Genomic DNA, 17,454 nt, shown 5'->3' on the forward strand with positions numbered 1-17,454 from the left:
GAGCCGCGGGGAGCCGAGCGCTGCTGGCCGCCGGCACTGCGGAGGCATCGTTACCGAAACTCGACTCTGCCCCTGGAAACAGATCGCGTTGCTTCCAAAGCAGCCAAGCAGAAGCCGGGCAGAGAGGCAGGCGGAGGACACACTCACAGGCCCAGCAGCAGCTCCCCCGGCCGCCACCAGCGCCCCACAGCGCGGCGTGCCCAGCCTCTGAACTCGGTGACATCCGGCCGCCCGGCCCATTGTGCCCGCCAGGAGCCTTTCCTTCCTTCCTCTCAGGGAGGGATGTTTGGTCTGGGGAGGGGAGACGGCTCCAGTTGAAAGGAGTGCAGTGGCTGCTGAAACCTCTGCCGCAGGGAGTGCCTGCTGTTCACAACCCCGGATCAGCAGCATTCCGATCCTGTGCAGGCCGAAGGCAGGGTCCGCTCGCCCGTCTCCTTATCGGCCCCTCCTCTCCGTCCCCAGTGAGTGCTGGAAGCCCCGTCCGCCCGCCCGGGTCTGTGGAAAGGGGCTGAACTCCCCGCGATGTGAAGACTGGACAGATTGAGGGAAGGGGTTCCCTAAGACTCAGCGGAGGCCCGGGCCCTCCTCTCGGGCCGGTGGGCTCCCGCTGACACTCCCCCTCTCCACCCCGCTCCCCTGCTGCCCCTGCCGCAGCCTTGTCCTGGGGACCTGCCCGCTGGGGCTGGCAGAAACCGGTCTGTAAGTAAGAATGCCCAAAGGCACAGCCTGTATGAAAACCATCAGCTGCTTAGAAAGCCCTTTGGTGGTTACATATAAAGTATTGAGAGGCCAGTATTTTCAAATTAAAAAAAGGAAATCCCCTGTAAGTAGAATCCCGGAGGAAACTGAGGCAAAGCGGCTGTTTCACAGTGGTCACCGCTCTGGGGAGGTGAAGAGCTGTGCCCCAGGCACCCCTAACCGGCCCCTCTGTTCCTCTGACCTGAATGGAATGTAACCATACAGTCCGAGCTGGTTTGAATTCCATCGGGAGAGCCCTCCCCTCCTCCGGCTCAGCCTGGGGGCCTCCCTCCGGCAGCTCCTCCGTTCCCACCCCAGCACAGCGGCCTCTCCTGTCTCACCCCATCCCTGTCCCCTCCCCGCCCATCCCCGCCCTCCACACTGGCCGTGGGAACACCTCAGGGGAGGCCTGTGGCTGAGGCGCAGGGCTGGGCCCCGAGCCCTGGGGGGAGGGCGCCCCTGTGCGGAGCCACCTTGTTCCAGAAAACAGGCCCCGCCCACCTCGCCCTGCAGAACAGCTGCGGTGGCCTCGGAGGCCGGGGGCAGCCTGCCCTCCCCCAGCGCCGGGGTCTCCGCGCTGAGCCAGGCTGCGGCTGTGGGGGAACACCGAGTCCCAGTCCCGTGGCCCCGCAGGAAAAGCCACAAGGAGATGTAGGTGCAGCCAGAGGCCGAGTGCGGGGACACGCCTCCCCTCGGGCTTCGGGCTCCGGGCGGAGGTGTGAGCGGACCTGCCCTCTGCACTGTCTGCCCCACAAGCAGGAAGGAGAGTGCAGGGCCGAGTGCTTGCTTGCCGATTGCTGGCTTTGTGGGTGTTCAGATATGTCATCTCATGAAGTCCTAGCCATCGAACGGCTTTTAATAGCAGTTACACCCTGACGAAGCTGTTCAAAGGATAAACATGAACAGTAAAGCCAGGAGAGAGCAGCCATGAGCCCAGAGGCAGGACCAGGCTGCCAGCGTGGTGCGTGGAGCGAAGCGGAGGACATACGTGAGGCGCAGAGTCAGCAGCCCACAGCCTGCCGTCGGGGCTGAGAAACGTGGAGGAAAAGTGACGCTGGTCCCTCACGTGGCCCCGTGAGTGTGGACTTCAGTGGGTCAGACGTGGACCCGTGGAAGGCAATGTCCGGTCACTGCTACGCCTGACTCCTGACCCCACGGGCGACCCCAGCCCTGTCGGGGCGCGAACCTGGTGGCATGCGCAGTGCTCCCAGCATTTTCAGGATGGAGCCAGGCCCCCGGAGCGTGGCACCACAGGGGGACGGGCCTCTGGCCGGGAAGCACCGCTAGCGCCCGCCCCCCAGGTGAGGTGTACCTGGGGCAGGGTGCAGGGGGTGACCCTGCTGTCCACACTTCGCCCCGGTGCGGAGAAGCAGATGAAACCGGATCACACTGCCTGCACCGCAGCATCCTAGCATGCACAGCATCCACAGCATCCTCCAGACGGACTTCTAGGACAAGGTAACCTCACACTTTATTATAAAAACAGACGGCTCCCTCCCCGCACAGAGCAGTTAAACTGCCGCAGCACCGGGGCGGTTCCGGATTCGGCAGCCTCCCCTCGGCCCGCCTGCAGGGGCCTCAGGCGCCGGCGGACGGGGGCGCGCAGTAAGCTCCGTGCAGGACCGGCCTGCAGGCCGCGGGCCGTGGTCCGTGTCGGCGCGAGCTCAGCCGCCTCTCCGGTCAGGCTTCCTGGCTCGGCCAGCTCTCGGGCGCTGCTCCGGGCTGGCTCTCCGGGCTCTCGGGAAGGATGTGGGAGAGCCAGTAACTGAAGAAGGCGGACACCACTCGGGCTTGGTCTGCAGAGAACAGGGCAGAACCGCTCAGCAGGAAGCACCGGACACCGTCCCCCATGGGCAGCAGCCACGGGCAGAGTGGACGGAACAGGAGAAGAAAGGAGCTTTCACTCCATTTAACGGAGGAAACGGCCCTCGGAGCCCACAGCTCCAGGTCTGGAGACGCAGACATGCTGGACACCCCTCAAAGGCCACTCAGCGCCACGTCCTGACTCCTGACCCATGGGGTGACTGCCTGTGGGGCTTCCCTGGGGCAGGGCGCAGGGGGGTGACTGCCTGTGGGGCATCCCTGGGGCAGGGCGCAGGGGGGTGCCGCGGTGAGGTGTACCTGGGGCGGGGTGCAGTGGGGTGACTGTGGTGAGGTGTACCTGGGGCAGGGTGCAGTGGGGTGACTGTGGTGAGGTGTACCTGGGGCAGGGTGCAGTGGGGTGACTGTGGTGAGGTGTACCTGGGGCGGTGAGGTGTACCTGGGGCGGTGAGGTGTACCTGGGGCGGGGTGCAGTGGGGTGACTGTGGTGAGGTGTACCTGGGGCGGTGAGGTGTACCTGGGGCGGTGAGGTGTACCTGGGGCGGTGAGGTGTACCTGGGGCGGGGTGCAGTGGGGTGACCGCGGTGAGGTGTACCTGGGGCGGGGTGCAGGAGGGTGACTGCGGTGGGGTGTACCTGGGGCAGGGTGCAGGGGGGTGACCGCGGTGAGGTGTACCTGGGGCGGGGTGCAGGGGGTGACCGCGGTGGGGTGTACCTGGGGCAGGGTGCAGGGGGTGACCCTCAGTGGGGCGTACCTGGGGCGGGGTGCAGTGGGGTGACCGCGGTGGGGCGTACCTGGGGCGGGGTGCAGTGGGGTGACCCTCAGTGAGGTGTACCTGGGGCGGGGTGCAGGGGGGTGACCGCGGTGAGGTGTACCTGGGGCGGGGTGCAGGGGGGTGACCGCGGTGGGACGTACCTGGGGCGGGACGCAGAGGGGTGGGGCGTACCTGGTGGCAGGGCGCAGTGCTCCTGGAACGCCTGCAGGGCACCCTGCAGTGCTCCCCGGTCCTGTAGCAGCAGCAGTGCCTTCATGTAGCCCAGGGCCCGCAGGTCGGAGGGGGGCACGCTGCCCGCGGCCAGGCCCCTCAGCAGCGCCTCCGAGGCCTCCAGGAAGGCGGGGTCCGCGCCCCTGGAGACAGCTACAGGGAGAGGAGGCCGGAGAAGAGACTGGAGAACGGGGAGGCCAAGTGGGGAGGCCGCGCGGGGAGAAAGGCCCGGGGGCTGGGTGCCGCTCCGGGGCGCAGGGAGCAGCCTCCATTCCGGGCGCCGCGGGACCCGGACCCGGGACAGGACACGCCCTGCAGACGGCCAGGCCTCTGGGAGCAGCAAGGACACCTGGGCCGCCCGAGGACGGCGTGTCCTCTCGTCACCGCCACCCCCGCCAGGGCCGCAGACCCGTCTGCATCAGGGCGCGCGGAGAGCTGGGCGCCAAGGCCTTCAGGAGCTCCGAACACTCCCAGTGTCATCCGAGCCCTGTCCAGCGCCCAGCCCCGCCCGCACCTCTCCCCGCTCCCCCCCGCCCCCTCCCCCCTGCCCTCCCTCCTCGTCGCTCTGCTGGGCCCGCCTGCCAGCTGCCGTCTTTTATGCTGAGTCTAATCTGCTGTCTAAGCTCATGTTTGAGTTTTTAATTTGTTGTTACATTTTTCAGATCTAGGATTTCCATTTCAAGATCTTAATAGATTCAAATTAACTGGTGACATTCTCCAACTTCCCCTGTTTTTGAACATCTTGACTATAGCTACTTTAATTAAAATTCCCTGCCTGATAATGTCGGGCATATTGCACTTTTTTTTTTGTTTTAGAAATAGAGCCGATTCCAACATATTCCAACACGGACCGAGGGGCGCGCGCCGGGAGCCGGTGCTGGGAGCCGGGCCGCGGCCGTGCCTCCCGCCGTGCGGAGTAAGCTAAGTGTTGTTCGGGTCCTGGTGAGAAGAACCTCAGTGTTCTCATTTCTGCCTCAAAACTAACGGCTATTTTGGATATTGGTCATTTTGTATTGTAAGCCTTTAGATATTATACTATCTTTGATTACTTGTCCAAACAAGTAGATGCCATTATTAAAAAGAAAAGCGGGGAAAAACGTACCATCATAAAAATACATTTCCTGTGTCGACTTCAAAAAATCCAGGACACCCTCTGCCTGGGCGTTGGAGCCTTCCCGGTCCTGCTGGGCATCCACGCTGCCTTCCCAGTCCTGCTGGGCGTCCACACTGTCCCCCCGGTCCTGCTGGGCGTCCACGCTGTCCCCCCGGTCCTGCTGGGCGTCCACGCTGTCCCCCCGGTCCTGCTGGGCGTCCATGCTGTCCCCCCGGTCCTCCTTGTCCCCGGCGCCCCCTGGGTCCTCGGCGTCGGAGTCGCCCCCGCCGGCCCCCTCGCTGGAGTCCCCGGGCTCCGAGTCGCCCCCACCGGGCATGTACAGGAAGCTGAGGCCGGCGGCTTTGGTCAGCAGGCCGGCTGCTCGCTTCCTTTTCACCTGCTGCTTCTTCTTCAGCTTCCTCTTCTTGTTTTTGCTGATGGCGGGGCCGTCTGCGCCCTGGGGCTGGGGTCTTTCCTCTCGGAGACCCCGCTGTTCCTCTGACTGCGCCTCCTCCGCAGGAAGGCCGCTGGGACGGCCGGCTCTTTTCTTTGATTTATGCTTCCGAATCCTCCTTCTCTTCGGCTGATCGGGAGGCTCCTGATCTATAAAACACAAGTTCAAGACAACACTTTTCTGCATGATGAACCACAACAAGCATGTTAAACACATTTCCCTTAGGACCTTGTCATTTTAGAACAGGAATTAAAAACATTTAATTCTCAACTGTATCTCAACTGATTATACTCCCCAGGAGCCTGAGACTACAGTGAAGTAATTAACAGCCGGCTCGTTCTTAGAAAGAGGCCCATCAGACCTGCAAGGAGGGACAGACAGCTGCTCGGAGGGCTGCGGGCTCAGCTCCTCCGGCCGGAGCGCAGCTCCCCGTCCCGGCCGAGTCCCGGCTGGGTCCCCGGTGATGACACGGGGAGACGGGAGATGAGAGGAGTCTCAGGGAGCGCGGCAGAGCAGGCCGTGCCGGACAGGGCCTGGCCGGGCCGCTCCCAGCCGTCTGAGTCACCTCTGAGCTGTTTGGCACTGAATGAAGTTTCCTTCTTCACCCCACAGGCCTCGGGCTGGAGGGCTATCACACAGCTGACACAACCATGCTGTGCAGGTGCTTTCAGGATGTAGCTGCTGCAGTTCTATTGGGAGTAAAACGCATTCCCACGGCCACCCCCACATGGATGACGACGGTGTACCATGACTGGGTCGCTCTGCCTCAGCCGCTGAAGGGGGCTGAGCACCTGCTGCACCCTGGCTCCTGCCCGGGGCCTGGGCCCTCCAGCCCGCCCCCTGGAGCTGCGTTGCTGCAACTGCTCCGCTGGGACCCGGCTGTGACCGGCCTGATGGATGGGGCTGGGGCTGGGGCTGGGGACAGCCGGGTGCAGCCACACCCTCACCCTTCGGAGCAAAGCACAGGCCCTGCCCAGGGTCTCCCAAACCCTGCCAGCAGGTTCCAGCAGACTTCAGAGGAAGGTCCCTGCCATGGCCGGCAGCGGGCGCTGTCCCCACGTGCCCTCAGGTGCTGAGTGGGAGGGACGGGGACAGCCTGCTCAACCTGGATGCTGAGCCTGGACATCGGAGGGGACACCCAGCCTCCAGGGGGGACCTGGAATCTTTGTTCCTATGGTTTCTGCCCTCAGGGGCCCTGCCCTCAGACACCGGCTCCTCCCCCCTGCCCGGCCCTCCTCCCCTCCGGCCGGAGCACAGGCGGCTGCGCTGCCACCACCCACACCCCGCCTCCCGCCTGTCACCTGCCTCGGACCCGCCGCCACGAGCAAGGCGACAGGAAGCTTACTCGGAGCGGAGGCCTGGCTATTTATAACTGAGCGGCTCACTCATTCTGAAAAGCTGCCATCCCCAAACACACCTTTCTCTCACACGTGCTCACTGTAAAAATAGCCGCTGCTTGTCAGTCTCTGCTGCTGCCTGGCTCCCACGTCCGATGAGGCTGTAGTGGAAACAGCCCCGAAATAGCCGCCCCGCAGCTGCACGGTCACGTCGGCCCGAGCGGAGCATCTGAAGGAAACGGTTCTATTCATTCCGGACCCAACACCAAGGCTATCGTGCCCGTGACCCTCCTCGGCCTCCAGGGCTCCGGGCCCAGGAGGAGGCGGCACTGACATCCACCTGGACCTAAACCACGTGTTAACTATGGCGACACCAGGTGTGAACAAGCCACTGCCTTCCCACAGCTCAGCGTGTCTGGTCCCAACGCACTGTCACAGGCACTCAGCGGGCCAGCCCGGCCCACAGCCCGGGGCCCACAGCCCGGCCCACAGCCCGGCCCCACAGCCCGGGGCCCACAGCCCACAGCCCACAGCCCGGCCCATAGCCCGGAGCGCCCACAACCCGGGGCCCACAGCCCGGGGCCACAGCCCGGCCCACAGCCCGGCCCACAGCCCGGCCCCACAGCCCGGCCCACAGCCCGGCCCCACAGCCCGGCCCATAGCCCGGCCCCACAGCCCAGGGCCCACAGCCCGGCCCCACAGCCCGGCCCCACAGCCCGGCCCATAGCCCGGCCCCACAGCCCGGCCCCACAGCCCGGCCCCACAGCCCGGCCCACAGCCCGGCCCCACAGCCCGGCCCATAGCCCGGCCCCACAGCCCAGGGCCCACAGCCCGGCCCCACAGCCCGGCCCCACAGCCCGGCCCACAGCCCGGCCCCACAGCCCGGCCCATAGCCCGGGGCCCACAGCCCGGGGCCCACAGCCCGGGGCCCACAGCCCGGAGCGCCCACAGCCCGGAGCGCCCACAGCCCGGCCCACAGCCCGGCCCACAGCCCGGCCCCACAGCCCACAGCCCGGCCCACAGCCCGGCCCCACAGCCCACAGCCCGGCCCACAGCCCGGCCCCACAGCCCACAGCCCGGCCCACAGCCCGGCCCACAGCCCGGGGCCCCAGCCCGGCCCCACAGCCCACAGCCCGGCCCACAGCCCGGAGCGCCCACAGCCCGGCCCTACAGCCCGGCCCCACAGCCATCGACAGCAGCCAGTGCAGGCCCAGGAAGGCAGGCGAGCAGAGCCGGGGCAGAGCGGTGGCCGGCGTGGCCAGGAGCCCAGTCAGGGAAGGACGGTGTGCTGGGTTTGCCCTCCGAAATGGGACTCCACCTGGAGGCACAGGAGTGGGAGGAGGGCGAGCGGGGCCAGCCTGAACCTGCTGAGTGGCTCCTGCAATGGCGCCTGCGGGCAGGGACGCCTGACCAAGCTTGGAATGGAGACTTCACCTTATTTTTTTTTAATTTATTTTTTATTGATGTCAGAGAGGAAGGGAGAGGGAGATATTATAGAAACATCAGTGATGAGACAGAGTCATTGGTCGGCTGCCTCCTGCAGGCTCCACCCTGGGGATATCAAGGGCATGTGCCCTTGACCGGAATCCAACCTGGGACCCTTCCATCTGCAGGCGGTGCACTAGCCACTGAGCCAACCCATCGGGCTGGACAGATGCTGCCTTTCAAAAGCGGATGCTCTTTCCTAGTGGCTCCGAAAGCCTGCAGCTGTACCGGCCAGAGCAGGAGAGGCCGGACACTGGGCGCGGGGATGGGCCTGTGGCTTCACTTCGGGACCAGGATGTAATTTAGCTTTTAGTGCAAATCACATGGAGGCTGACAGTCTGAGTATTCGCAGCAGCTCACTCTTGTCTCATCACTTATTAATTACTGTGCAGGGGGCTCGGCTCCGTCCGGAAGATCGTCGGGAAGGCCCAGCTACTTAGCACCTTGTGCTTTTATTATCACAGAATACTAGTGTTGTGGTGCACAAAATTTGTGCACATTAAAAGGGAATTAATTAAATAATCTAATATTGCTATTTGCCCTTTCTCTATAATTGAATTGTCAGAGATGAAAGAAAATTAGTAAAATGTATATGAAAACCTTCCTCCTGTCAGATTCTGGGGCAAGTCTGAGGCACGTCACGGGAACCAGAGTCAAGTCCTCAGCAACCAACGTGTGCCTCGAAATCGTGAGATTCAGACCCAGCCGGCCCGACCCGTCACCTGGCCCAGCACCAGGGCGGGGGACGCGGCCTGAGGTACCCCAGCCTGGCGCCAGGACGGGGGTGAGGGGTGGGGGGTGCAGCCTGAGGTTCCCTGTCAAGCCCTGCTGGGCGGGGAGTGCAGCCTGAGGCCCCCCAGTCTGAGGTGCTGTCAAGCCGCACCTGGTGGGGGCACAGCCTCAGATCCCTGCCCTGGCCCAGCGCCCCTCAGCCTCAGCCCCTGCTGCCTGCTCGCTAAGGCTTGTTAGGGAACCAGGCCTCCGCTGTGGGCGCAGCCATCTTGTGCTGTGGGATCCCCGCCTCTGCCAGCCCACGGGGAGCCGTGCCTCCCCAGTCTGTTCTATTTCAGGGAAAGGAGCTCATCGCCCGGGAACGTGCAGGCACCACTTCCCACCCGCCCCTCTGTGTCCACCCTGTTTGCTGGGCCTCTGGCCGTCACCAGTGTGGGGTGCCCAGTGAGACCTGTCCGAGGCTCACAGGCGTAGAACAGCTCCCTCCTGGGCACTCCTCCCGGCACATGGCAGAGGCCTGCTGCCCGGCCTTCAGCTAACACATGAGCATGGGTGGGGGAGCCCCGCGGGAACGCGCACTTCCTCGCACCGCCTCCGGGGGCACACTTGCTCGTGTGCCCGAAAGCCCAGCAACAGCCTCAAGGAGGCTGCCAGCGCTGCCTGCGTGTGGGGCTCAGCTTCCCACCCAGACCCGCCTGGGACCGCACAGTGCCGCACAGGCACTCCCCGAGGCTCCTCAGAAAACTCTGGGTGCTTTCAGCTGGGGGGGGGGAGGGGGAAGGAGAGAGGGGGGCAGTTATTAACAAGCTGGCTTCATAAAATGGGTTCGGCTGTTTTAGAAAGTGCTATCAGCACGTCTCCGTGAACCGAGAGGGAACCTGCACAGCACTGAGAGCGACGGGCAGGGACGGCACCACCGCAATCTCTGTCTGTGTGCCACACGCGTGGGGGGTGCACCGTGTGCGACACGCACGGGCGGCGTGTGCAGGGCCGGAGCCGCCTCGGGCTGTGGGCCCCTGCGCACGTGTTCCATCTTGTCATAGTCTATAAAACGAGACTCTTCAAAACTAACACTTCTGCCAAAACCGGTTTGGCTCAATGGATAGAGCATCGGCTTGGGGACTGAAAGGTCCCGGGTTCGATTCCGGTCAAGGGCATGTACCTTGGTTGCGGGCACATCCCCAGTAGGGGCTGTGCAAGAGGCAGCTGATCGATGACTCTCTCTCATTGATGTTTCTAACTCTCTATCCCTCTCCCTTCCTCTCTGTACAAAAATCAATAAAATATATTAAAAAAACAAAACAAAAACACTTCTGTTAGGAGAAAAGCTTCTTTTCCTTTTAGAAAAATGACCCCCAGGACGTGTCTGCACCTGCTGTGGCCCCGAACCGGTGGCTCCCCAGGAGAGAAGGCACCCCCCAATCGTGCTGACGGCCCCACGCACCCGGCAGCACAGGAAGAAATCAATTCACAGAAGGTTGTGCCTCACAAGCAGCTTATAAAAATGTAACTTGTAATAATGGTGCAGTCAAAAGTTACCACCGACTCTGCCAGGTTACTATGGCAACTGAAACAGAATAGATGGCGCTCAGTTCCCCTTTCTTTACATCTTAGAGAAACCGTCTGCTCTACTGCCCTCCGTCAGAGCAGAAGCCGGCGGCAGGCCCACCCCAGCTGCCTTCCCGGAGGAGGAGGCACCAGGCCAGCCGGCCCCTGGACAGGAAGCGTGATGGCCGGTAGGGTCAGAGCACACGGCTGGCACTGCCATTGTCCTGTCTCCTGTCATCTAGCTCAGCCTTGGAGCGGGCCGGGAGGTGGAGCGGTCTGGGACAGCCCCCGGCCTCAGCCCGGCCCCGCACACCTGCCCTCGGCCGCAGCCGAGTCTCACGGAGACTGCACAAGGCCTACTCGCAAAGCCATCGATCCTCACAAAGACAGTACCATGCTGTGGGTATCAGCTATTTGTCTAGTAATTGTATCCTAAAGGTTTTCATCTAAAGGAATTCACCTAAAGAAGATGAATCTATTACTCCCTGGCAACTCCACTTTCGGGTTTGTGGTTTCTGAGCCTTTAATTGGGAAGTCAGGGAGATCAATGAGCTAGAAAGCCACATTTTTAAACACTCCAGTTAATTGAGGTCTGAGCACAGCTTCCGGCTTACACCTGGTGAAAACAAGCTGGGTCTGATTTTATTTGAAAACACACATTCCTCCACACACAGGAAGTCTGGAGTGATGACTCTGAGGAAAAGCTACCTTTGCTTTTCAGGCAGAAACCCCGGGGCAGCAGCTGTGACCGGAGAGCAGAGAGCCAAGACCGAGAGGAGAGAGTAACTCCATTTCCCCACAAGGGAGGTGCAATCAAGCGGCTCCCACGAGCACAGCGCTGGCCAGGTCCGGAAGCAGGGAAAGTTACAGGAAGCCAAGACGCGCGAGAGACACGGAGATGCCCTTAGCAGGAGGCCTCCTCCCGCGGTCACACCCTCGCCGCCCACCGCGTGGCTGTGCGGGGACAGGCTCCGGCCTGAGGATGGGCACAGCACCGGGTCACCGGGAAAGCATGCTCTCACCTGCCGCGTCCTGGCAGCCGGAGGAGCCCTCGGAATCCGTGCAGCTGGGCACCTCCGGCTCCGGCTCCGGCTCCGGCTCCGGCTCCGGCTCCGGCTCGGGCTGGGCAGGGGCAGGAACGTAGCCCTCAGGAGGCAAGGCCACCGTGTAGAGCCGCCGGCCAGGCGGGGTCCCAGTGCCGCCACCTGCAGGAGGAAACGGGCACATCAGGGGCCAGGCAGCCACGCGGGGTCATCACACTGAGCCCCAAACCGGTCCCGGGAGCCGGCAGTGAGCTCCACCCGCTCAGCGCGGCCCCCACGCACTGCCCACATTGCCAGGCCGCTCAGCCATCATTCACAGTCACCTCAGGCCACTCATGTCCGCTCTGGGCTCTGATGACACAGACAGAACTCACTAACGAGCAGAAAATTCCCCACAGAGCACACCCAGCCTTGTCACGAGGGTCTCAACATTTTGGTGGCATAATCTTCTGGACCTTCCTCTCCATGAACGCTAACAATCCATATACACAGTGCATGTGCATGTGTGTGTACACACAGACACACACGCAGACACATGGGATCAGCGCACCTTTTATTATAAAACATAGGTCATACACTTGTATAATATATGTATATAAAATTTCATTCAAAAGTGATTTAAAATAGTCTTTTTTTTTTCAAGAAAAAAATATATTTTAAATATAATAATACTAGAGCAGTGGTCGGCAAACTCATTAGTCAACAGAGCCAAATATAAACAGTACAACGACTGAAATTTCTTTGGAGAGCCAAATTTTTAAAACTTAAACTTCTTCTAACACCACTTCTTCAAAACAGACTTGGCCCATCCATGCCCTTCAACCCTGACTCCGGTCCCCCTGGGCCCCAGGCCACAAGGCTCTGCTCACAGAGGCTTCCAAATCTCGCCAAACACAAAAAACATTCCTAACATTCTCCCGGCCTCGCTGTTTGCTCCAGTGTCCCGTACCTCCTCGCTAGGTTCCTTTCTGTTTCTGTTAAACACAGCGGTATCCTCTCAGTGAGGTGTGTGGGTGGTGAAATCCCTTAAGCTTTGTAAAATGAACACATCTTTAGAGGATTCTATTTATTATATACTAACCAGTGACCTGGTGCACGGAATCCGTGCACATTAAAAGGGAATTAGAGGGAATATTTTAATATTGCTATCTGCCCTTTCTCTATAATAGGATTGTCAAAGATGAAAGAAAACAGGTAAAATGCATATGAAAACCTTCCTGCTGTCAGAGTCTGGGGCGCACCACAGGAACCAGTGTCAAGTCCCTACCCACCCATGTGCGCCTCGAAATTGTGTGAGACCAGACCTGGCCAGCTCCTCCCCCATTGGGCTAGATCCAGACCTGGTCGGCCCCACTCCTGTCAAACCCCCAGGGTCGGGGGAGCAGCCTTGGGTCACCTGTCCTGGCACTGGGGCAGGAGGTGGGCCTGAGGTCCCATCAAGCTCTGCTGGGTGGGGAGGAGCAGCCTCAGGTCCCCTGTCAAGCCCCACCAGGTGGGGGCGCAGTCCCCGTCCCTGGCCCAGCACCAGGCAGCCTCAGTCCCTGCTGATTGCTCGGTAAGGCTCTTTATGGGAACTCAGCCTTCACGGTGGGCCCAGCCATCTTGTGTTATGGGATCCCTGCCTCTGCTGTGGGCACAGCCATCTTGTTAGGGCGTGATGGTCAATTTGCATATTCCTCTTTATTAGATAGGATAGGCGCTACAACCACATGGCGCTAGGTAAACACAGGACGTGCGGAGCCACATTCCCCTCCGTGAGGCAGCTCCTCGGTCACGTCCTCCTGCGTTTGTTCCTCAGGCGACCCGTATATGTGCCAACACCACACACCATCCCCCCCTCCCGGACCCCTGGCCAGCATCTCCCCTGCTGCTGCCCCTCCTGGGGTCCCCTGGCGCTGCCCCTTCCTGCAGCACGGGCGCCTTCCCCGGGACAAGCTGCTGCTCTCCTCCTCCTGGGAACGATGATGTCATGAGTAACCTTGAACACGCCTGTTCCCGCCCCCTGAACTTCAAGGTCAGGTAAAATCGCTCAGGTGTGCCCGCCGGAGCCCTGGTGCACACCCGTCACCTTCCATGGACTCCCACGGCTCTTCCGGGACGGTCTGTGGCGATTTTCGCCTTAGCCAGGCTGAGTGCTTGCCCGCGGTTCTAACACGGTCAGCAGGTTCCTGACAACCTGACGCAGGACCCGCCCAGTGCCCCCTCCGTGGGCTTGCGGGGCCAGCGGAGGGAGCCGTGCTGATGCTGAGGAGCCACGGGGGTCTCCTCGGCCGCCTGTCATGCTCCTGTGCCATGTCCTTAAGCTGTGGCTCACGCTGTCATCAGCACGAAGGAAGGAAACCCTCTGCCAGGACCAGCTGCCTGTGTGCCCGCCGACCTGGCTGCGGGAGGACTGCCATCCTCCCGGGACAGTGACCGCCTTCTGCTCTGTGCTCGGCGGCTGACAAGCCCCTCAGGGCGGAGCTCCCGGCTCCCCCTGGTCCGCACAGCTCCGACACTTCAGAGTGAATGCGGCCTCTTCAGAGAAAGCGTGGCCTGAAGCATTCCTCCTGAGACCGTCCCTCCGTGGCGGGGCACGTCCAGCAAGCTCTCCGTCCGGCCGTGTTCCAGATCTGAGCGTCCAACCCCAACCCCAGCCTCAGGGGCCCCGAGGCTCCCCTCGGACGTGTGACTGAGAACCGAGCTCCTCGCTGTCCCCGAGGGAGGCTGAGAGCAGGCGTGGGCTTCTCCTCGGGGTGCAGACAGCTGTCCCTCCGTGTGCATGTCGTGTGAGCTTCCAGGACACGGTGCAGCCCCCAACGGCACTTTCTTTGAAGGGTGAGGACCCAGTCGCCAGCCCCCGTCCCTCCCACGAGGCTGGCCGGCGGTCCTGTCCATCCGACCAGCTTGCAGACAGGCGGCCGTGGAGGAGCCAGGTGTGCGTCTGGGACTCCCCGTGACCCACGAGCCCTCACCTGCCAGCGGGGGGACGCGCCGCCATCTCTCCTTCTGGGGAGGGGTTTCGGAGGCTGCAGGCAGAGGCGCCCCCTTTCCTCGGCCACGTGGATCCTGAGGAAAAAGTCTCTTCAGCACTTTTTCAACAAACACTGAAATGCAACCAATTAACAAAAACAAAAAAGAGAATTACTTAAAGCAGTTCTATTTAAATTGCCTATAGTTTATTTAAAAAAAACATATTCTAATATTAATACCAGAAAGAAAGGTGCCTGTCCCCCCAGGACCCCAGCTAGCACTGTGCGAGCAGGGAGCGGGGCTCCCACAAAACGCAGCAGGAGCGCCAGGCCAGCCAGGCAGCTCCCCCTAATGGCAGGGTCCCAGCACCCCTCCCCACCCAGGATGGAGGTGTAGGGAGGCTTCAGCTCCCCCCCCAATCCCCCCGAGCGCCAGCACGGGGGGGGGGGGGGGGCTGCCCACTGTCCAGGCTGGAGGAAGCCACCGAGGCACACCTGGGATGTGGGCCCTTGGGGTTTACCTCGGTTACCGCCCAGCGGGAAAGCACATTTCAAACAACTGTGCTTCCTGCTCAAGGAGCCCTGCTGCGAGGTCCCCCGTCCTCCCGTCCTCCCTCCCGTCAGCCCCAGCAGTGCACCATCCTCCTGGGAACCCACGGCATCCCCTGAGCGAGGGCCCAGAGCGGAGCTGTCCTTTGCCTCAAGCAAACGGACTGCTCTGGAGATGCAGCCCGCCCCCGCCCCCCGCCCCCCGCCCCCGAGGGAACCGCCGGACCGCCCCAGCCGAAGCCGCTGGGGCCGCGGCGGCCGCAGCTCCTGCGTGGACCAGGGAATGAGCTCCGTGTGTCCACTTCCCGAGTTCCCTCTGTAAGTGCCCACGCGGCCGTGTCCTCCGCCTCAGGGCAGGCAGGGCAGGTGCAGCCACCGCCCTCTCCGCCGCCAACCACCCCCCCCCCCCAACTGTCAGCCATCCCAGGCCACAGAGCGGTGAAACGGAAGACAGGGCGCCTCTGGCTTTCATGCTTCGCCCAAGACCAAGTGCTGAATCTGTTCCAACCACAAACTCCCCGAGGTGGTAAACATCTTGACCACCGCTGAGAGAGAACCTCACAGCTGCCATCCCAAGGAGCCATCTTTGTAACCGCAGGAGGCAGTGGCTGGAGCGGCCACACCTGTGGGGCCATCGGGCTGTGGGGCCATCGGGCTGTGGGGCCATCGGGCTGCGGGGCCATCGGGCTGCGGGGCCATCGGGCTGCGGGGCCATCGGGCTGTGGGGCCATCAGGCTGTGGGGCCATCGGGCTGTGGGGCCATCGGGCTGTGGGGCCATCGGCCTGTGGGGCCATCGGGCTGTGGGGCCATCGGGCTGTGGGGCCATCGGGCCTGTGAGGCCATCGGGCTGTGGGGCCATCGGGCTGTGGGGCCATCAGGCTGTGAGGCCATCAGCCTGTGAGGCCATCGGGCTGTGGGGCCATCGGGCTGTGGGGCCATCGGGCTGTGAGGCCATCGGGCTGTGGGGCCATCAGGCTGTGAGGCCATCAGGCTGTGAGGCCATCAGCCTGTGAGGCCATCGGGCTGTGGGGCCATCGGGCTGTGAGGCCATCGGGCTGTGAGGCCATAAGGCTGCATGCGACCTTAAACTTCTGCAGAGGGGTCAGGCTCAGGGCTCAGCGCCGCTGGGTACCGGAGCCTCCCTTCTCCAGGGTGACGGAGGTCACAGGGCATGGTGAGGGCCCTGCCTGGGGCGCTGGTTAAACCTGTCACTCAGCCATCACCACCGTGTGCCCCGCCATCACCTCCAGTTCAGTCACAGAGGGCTCAGGTGAGCACCCGCCGCGGGCCCTGCCTCCGCCATCAGGGCCTTCACCCTGGAGGTGCCCGCTGGGCCCTGGGGTCCCCGCAGGCCTTGGAGCCCCTCGGACACCGGGGAGGCTGCGGGTCCCGGGACAGCCTCCCCCGCCGGCGGCCGGGTGTGGAGTCCGGGGACGTGGACCAGGCCGGGCCGAGTGCTGTCCGAGCGGCGGGTCCCCGAGCTTCCGCCCCCGCCCCGCCGCCGCCGCCCCCGCCGCCGCCGCCCCCGCCGCCGCCGCCCCCGCCGCCGCCGCCCCCGCCGCCTACCGTGCCTCCGCGCCGCAGCCATGCGGGTCCCACGACCCCCGACCCGCCCTCCCAGCTCCCAGCGCTGCTTCCGTATCCGCCCCTGCAGACCCGCCCACAACAGCAGGCGTGCCCAATCCGGGCCCAGGCTCTCCGCCATTGGTGCCCTTCAGCCGCGCCCCGGCTCTGGATTGGCTCTCTGGGGTCTGTGGGTCTGTGGGCGTGGCCTCCGGGAGCCTCCGCTCCTGAAGACCCGCCCACAAAGCAGGCGTGCCCTATCCGGGCCCAGGGCCTCCGCTATTGGTGCCCATCAGCCGCGCCCCCGCTCCGGGTTGGCTCTAGGGAGCATGTGGGCGCGGCCTCCGGGCGCCTGGGCTCCGCGCACACTCCGAGGAGCCGGACTGAGTTCCCGGTGCGGCGGCCCCTCGGCGGGGCCAGAGGGGTCCCCGGGAGGGATCGGCGGGGCCGGAGGGGTCCCCGGGAGGGATCGGCGGGGCCGGAGGGGTCCCCGGGAGGGATCGGCGGGGCCGGAGGGGTCCCCGGGAGGGATCGGCGGGGCGGCGGGCCCGGAGGGGTCCCCGGCAGGGATCGGCGGGGCCGGAGGGGTCCGCGGGCGGGATCAGCGGGGCCGGAGGGGTCCCCGGGAGGGATCGGCGGGGCCGGAGGGGTCCCCGGGAGGGATCGGCGGGGCCGGAGGGGTCCCCGGGCGGGATCAGCGGGGCGGCGGGGGTGGTGGCGGAGGCGGCGGGGCGGGGTGAGGGCTGCCGCGCGGCCTGGGAAAAGGGGGTCCCACAGGAGCCGGCGCCCGCGTCCGCACCAAGGCCTCCTCCCGCCCGCACCCCACCCCGGGACCTGGGTTTGCCCCCTCCCCGGAGTATGTCTTGGGAAACGTATTTTGGAGCGATGTCGGTCACTGTTCTGCATGCTGGGTGCCCCCACGAGGGATGGGGTGACAGTGTGAAGGGAGGTGTGAACTTGGGGGAAAAGGGCAGTGGGGGGTTCAGGGGGGCAGGTGGGGAATCAGGGAGCCTCAGGGAATCTGAGCCGGGCTCCCAGCAGGGGCAGCCAGTGTCCCAGGCCCTGAGGGTTGTGTTCGGGAGCAGTGAGGGCACAGGGCCAGGCGGGTGAGGGAGTGAGGGATGGGGTCAGGCTCCAGGTCGAGGGAGAGCTTA

At 63.6% G+C, this 17,454-nt stretch overlaps 1 protein-coding gene across 1 annotated transcript; it reads right to left on the reverse strand.

Moving 5' to 3' along the window:
* Positions 1-1,137: 1,137 nt before the first annotated feature.
* Positions 1,138-16,396, reverse strand: ERICH1 (glutamate rich 1). The gene is made up of 6 exons (XM_036457156.2): positions 16,304-16,396; positions 14,191-14,322; positions 11,216-11,398; positions 4,647-5,240; positions 3,506-3,697; positions 1,138-2,534 (listed from the first exon to the last, which is right to left on the reverse strand). The coding sequence occupies exons 1-6, from the start codon at positions 16,323-16,325 to the stop codon at positions 2,419-2,421; spliced, it is 1,239 nt and encodes a 412-aa protein (XP_036313049.1). The 5' UTR covers positions 16,326-16,396; the 3' UTR covers positions 1,138-2,418.
* Between the last annotated feature and the right edge of the window lie 1,058 nt (positions 16,397-17,454).

The sequence above is a fragment of the Pipistrellus kuhlii genome, unplaced genomic scaffold (genome assembly GCF_014108245.1).
Source record: "Pipistrellus kuhlii isolate mPipKuh1 unplaced genomic scaffold, mPipKuh1.p scaffold_m20_p_3, whole genome shotgun sequence".
Taxonomy (NCBI): domain Eukaryota; kingdom Metazoa; phylum Chordata; class Mammalia; order Chiroptera; family Vespertilionidae; genus Pipistrellus; species Pipistrellus kuhlii.